This window comes from Nanorana parkeri, unplaced genomic scaffold (genome assembly GCF_000935625.1).
Source record: "Nanorana parkeri isolate BGI_ZX_2015 unplaced genomic scaffold, ASM93562v1 scaffold109, whole genome shotgun sequence".
Lineage (NCBI taxonomy): Eukaryota > Metazoa > Chordata > Amphibia > Anura > Dicroglossidae > Nanorana > Nanorana parkeri.
The window spans coordinates 896,693-902,009 of record NW_017306377.1 but is presented as its reverse complement, the minus strand read 5'-3'; the positions used below and the strand labels follow the sequence as shown (position 1 = coordinate 902,009).

General features: G+C 41.7%; 1 protein-coding gene across 1 annotated transcript in view; it reads left to right on the top strand.

Moving 5' to 3' along the window:
- CFAP74 (cilia and flagella associated protein 74) overlaps positions 1-5,317 on the top strand; it is a 116,366-nt gene that overhangs the window by 80,258 nt on the left and 30,791 nt on the right. The window contains exons 28-30 of the mRNA XM_018553093.1: positions 351-490; positions 1,888-2,022; positions 4,175-4,284. Coding sequence (XP_018408595.1) covers positions 351-490; positions 1,888-2,022; positions 4,175-4,284 — 385 coding nt within the window. The remainder of the gene's footprint in view (positions 1-350; positions 491-1,887; positions 2,023-4,174; positions 4,285-5,317) is intronic.

Sequence of the window (5,317 nt, the reverse complement as noted above, 5' to 3'; positions counted from 1 at the left end):
GTTCATGCTTGAGTCAAAGAGAAATAGCTAAAGGATTAGACATCATGATAATGCAGTCATACAGCTGGGAAACATTTACAGAATCAAGGACAGACTACATACATATTATATAGCAAAAATGCAATACTTTTCCTTGAAGTTCAGAGCTGTGAGTAGAGAAATAACTAGAGGATTAAACATCATTATAATGCAGTATCAAAGCTGGGGAACATTGACAGAATCAAGGACAGGATATGTAGTAATGCCATTATAACTGCAGCTTTTTCTTTTTTGACCCTATAGTCTATGTGATAGAAACTTGTAACTACATGTGAGATATTCTAATATATATTCTATCTTCACTGTTGCAGTGCAAGAAAGAGAAGAGAAAAGCATCTTCAAAGAAGGACAAGCAAAAACAGCTTGCATCTCCTAAACCAGTTCAAAAATCTCCCAAACCGGCAGACAATCCTACCCCAGAGCTCCCCAAGATAGAAGATATAAAAGAAGAGTAAGCACACAGCAGTCTGTGTATCCTATTCCATGTGTAACACAACTAACACTATAAAATTTAGCATCTTTTTTTTTTGCTGGTGCTTAATACATTTTTATTGCTAAGTACTGTTCATCTTAGATTGAAGAGAACAACATCTAAAACAAAAAGTTAACTTTAAATATAGTCATCTGTGTAGTACCTACTCATCAGCTTACATGTTCCGTAGTATTTCTCTGAAGTTATGCCAGTTCATATTCCACAATCCGTTCAGTAACATAGGCCACTTATGCTAATTTTGTAAAACGAAACCGTACTATCCTTTACAGCCTAGGAAGGTGCCATCTTTCTATTTGGATTGCAGATGCTATGGTGCTGCACATGTGATTAGCTATGGATTAGCTATGACACCAGCCATTTGAGGGCTTGGAAGTTTGGTTGAGAGCTGAAATAAGCACACTGGCAACCATGACAGTTGGCATGCCTTGAAAGTAACTGTTTTTTGAGATATGTGAATTGGTTGGTCTAGTTCCGCTTTAAAGTTTTGTTGAAAAGAAACATTCACTTCCTGGTCAGCTATATACAAAGTAGTCAGTCTAGCAAACCTAATTGCCGATTAGACTTCTCCTTACTTAAAAAAATGCTAGTGTTTGTTTTACAAAGCCAACTGACTGGTAGTAGGAGGGCCTGCCTTCAATATTACCACCTCATCAGCCTTAGTATTGTAATAAGAAAGGGGGCACTATCTGGGTCCCTTTTCCACTGGTTGAGTCTTAGAATTAGCTAGTCTAAAACTAGCCCCTGTTGCAGGGGATTTGTGTAATTTGACTTGTAGGTCATGCAGACTTTTGGCGAAATATCTGTAGGAGTTCAGTACACAGAGTGTGCAGAATGCCACCAAGTTGCTGTATGACAAAGAACACTTGCAGGGGAGGGGGGATTCCCCCCCTCCCCTGTCCGATCCTCCAGCTGACCGGCGGAACAGACGGGGGCGGGTACAGCTGGCTCTGCCTCTAGATAGGCAGAGCCAGCTGTCAATCACGCAGCTGGGTGGATCTCGACAGTAATGTCAGGATCCGTCCTGGCTGCGGCGGTTTCAGCTGTAGCTCGTGGTATACTGAGCTTTGGGACACGGGAGGACGCTAGTTTGTGTCCTCCCGTGACCATGGGGAGAACTATGGGGAAAAGCACTGACCCCATAGATCTCCTTTAAGTTAGTTCTGGCTTTAGATATACTTATACTTATATTTTTCAACATGCTGATCGATTTCTGTGAGCAGTAACAAGCTGAGCTGTTGGGCTGCTAAGCTTTGATAATTATGAGTAATGCCCCCTGAAAAGTTTGACTATGCAGAATTGCAAATAAGATTAATCTATGGCTCCTGACCTTCTTTTGCTGTTGATGTTGTTTGCAGTTCTGATGAATACACAGCTGCAAGACTGTCCATCTACAAAAGGTTTATGGGCAAGTTTGACAAATATGTTATACCTTGCTGCGTTGCCAGCTGTGACATCAGTAAACAGAAAGGAAATGAAAGCCCTAACTTCAGGTATGTGCATGACTTGTGAATTTGGCCTCTAGTGTCTGTCACTTTATTCTTAGATCTACTTTGACTAGTCAAAAAAATTATAAATATTGGTTGACATCTGCAGCTGCACACTTAAACTGGGCAACAAAGACACATTGATTTTGTCTAGTTTTTATGCATATTTCTACAGCATTGGACCAGATTGAGTTACATGATAAAGTAGATGTAAACCAAATCACTAAAATCTTATAAAAGCTTTTAAGTGGAACTGGACTCAAAGAGTAATGATTTTAAAAAGGTAATTGTAGCCTGAAAATCTTCCTTTTTGTCTTGAATTCCAAAAAAATAACAGTGAACTTCCTGGAATGTAAGGGAGCCTAGGCACTCCTGTGCCAAAAGCCCAATAGCTGTATATCAGCAATATGAAATCTAAGGTACTGCTGCCTCTGACTGCCAGTTTCATGAGATTTGGAGTGAGATCTGGTGATACCTGCAGTATGCTGCTCACTGTTATCCTTGGAGGACCTTACATAAAGAAGCAAAGCCCAGCCTCTAAAAAGATGGCATTGCCAAGACATGGCATGACCAAAAATAGCATTGGCAAGGCATGGCATGACCAAAAATAGCATTGGCAAGGCATGGCATGTCAGTAATGTGGAAAGATCGGCTGCAGCGTAAACATAGGCAATACTGGTGATTAGTGCTTTGCCCTCTTCTTGCCTTTTTTTGGCCACATCTTCCAGAGTTTAGATAATTCTAACATGTTAATGCAATTTCCAAAATCACTTAAAGGGGCGACAATGTTCCGTGCCTTTTTAGAATAGCAAATGCTTCATTTATTAAAGTTCCTTGTCACATGAACAAGCGCTTTCGGGGCCACACAGGGTCCCTTCATCAAGCTTTAGTATTGACCTGATGAAGGGATCCTGTGTTGCCCCGAAAGCACTTGTTCATGTGACAAGGAACTTCAATAAATGAAGCTTTTGCTTTGTAAAAGGATTGGTGTGCTGGTAAAATTTCTACAGTTTTCTGATATTTGTGGCGCCATCCCCAGTCACTGCGAGCACCCCCCCACCCCATCACAAGGGACTTTTGGTAAGGAGTGCAACAAGGATAAGTACTTAATGTTCTGTGCCTGTCTCCTTATTTTGCTCTGGCATTATTACCCTGTCACATGACATCTGATGGAGACTTTAAAGTAGAACAGAAGCCCAATTTATGTTTTAGTTTTTGATAGAGTAGGGGAGGGTCATAACCCCATCAGCTTTTTTGCCATCTGTGTCCAAGGGGAGATTCCCCACACTTTCTGCCAAGAGCCACAACAGGAAGTGAGAGATATCCCACCAAAGGGAGAGAGACGTCCCTGGTGGTCAGCAGGGTCACCAGAACTAATGCCCCCATTGGAAGGTTTAACATTTATTCCTATTCTGATGACCACCCAAAATATGGAATTTTCTTTCACTTTTAGTGATAATTGTCACCGGGACAAATGGAGAGGGTGAATCTCCTTTCCGGGGGATACAGACAACAATAAAAACTTGACAGGTGTTCTAATCCCTCAACACCCAATCCAACACGAAAAAAAAAGTTTTGGCTTCAGTTCACACCGGGGCAGTTCGGCAGCGTGGATTTGGCCGTGCAGATCCGCCGACATGAACGATCCCATACATTGCTATGGGGACCGTTCATGCGACCGTGCGGGTCCGTGCAATCCGAACCACCCCACGCCCAAACTGCTCCCTGCACTATTTTTGCTGCACTGATTCCATACAGCTTTCAATGGAATCGCAGCACTGATCAGCGCATTTGCTGCACTGATCAGCGCAGTTTTGAGCATTTTTAATTGCGTTTCAGTGCTGAAACGCAATTAAAAACTCCCAAAACCTCCCTTTTTGAAGTGAGCGTGGTAACCGCGCTGATCCTCAACCTCCTTGGTGTGAATGAGCTCTGAGTGTGCATTCACTATGGAATCAAAATTTATTTTTCTTTTAGTAATTGGTGTATTTATGTGGTGTTGTCTGCACCAAGGTTAACAAGTTATAAACCTTGTGGGATTAAGTGGCAAACTCTGTAAACCATAACAACACCACCCCCTTAACAATCCATAGGTTGTGTTTTTATATTTTGGATGTATAACACCTTTAACAGTACCTTTTTTAATCTGTTTTTACAGTCTGCATAATACCCTGTACCTCGATCTGCTCTGCCCTGCCATTGCACCTCCTCTGATTGTCACTTCCGAAAATGGACGCCATCTCATCAATTTTGGAGCAGCTGCAATAGGTACTCAATCACTTGAATGAGGCAGATCCCAGTTAATGGCCATGCACTTCCCTCCACTTCATTATAAAATGACCAGAATAGCTTCATTTAACATTACTATCAACATTTTATTGATAGCTACTGGCTGCCTCTAGCAAGTAAGCTCCTAACGAGCCAGACACTGTAAATGTATATAAATTGCACTATGGCTGTGCCTCTCCCTCTGTATCAGGAGGGGAAGGGAGGGGGTGATGTATTTATTTGATATGCAGTGTTTCTTCCATAGATTACCATGTTTAATGGATTTACAAATTAAGAGCTACAAGCATAACTCCGAACAGCTCAATTACATTTTATGTCAGCATGTCTTAGCTTTAGTAGGAAAGATTTTTGCAGTGATAGCAAGACTGATATTTTTCTTTTTTCCCATGTCACAATTTAAACTACACCATGTCCTATAGTTCTTTCTTTCTGTTTCCCCAAAACACTATACTTTACACAACTAGAATAATACAGAAACTGTAAATGCCACTTTATTATTGTAATTCACAAATATAATGGTATGCCTTTATTTACAAGACTCTGCTCTCTCATGGTTCTCCTCCTACTTATCTATGCGCTCCTTCAGTGTCACCTACAATTCTAACTCTTCCCCTCCTCTTCCTCTTTCTGTAGGGGTCCCCCAAGGCTCTGTCCTTGGACCCCTTCTCTTCTCCATCTACACCTCCTCCCTTGGTCAACTAATAACCTCACATGGCTTCCAATACCATCTCTATGCCGATGACACTCAAATTTATCTTTCCACTCCACAACTCTCCCCCTCAGTGTCCTTGGGTGTCACTAATCTACTAAATGACATATCAGTCTGGATGTCACAACATTTCTTAAAACTCAATCTTTCAAAAACTGAGCTCATGATATTTCCTCCTGCCCGTGCACCTTCCCCCAACATTTCAGTTGAGGTTGATAACACAACTATCCAAACCTCCCCTCTTGCCAAGGTCCTAGGTGTCATCCTTGACTCGGACCTCACCTTTCTTCCCCACATCCAATC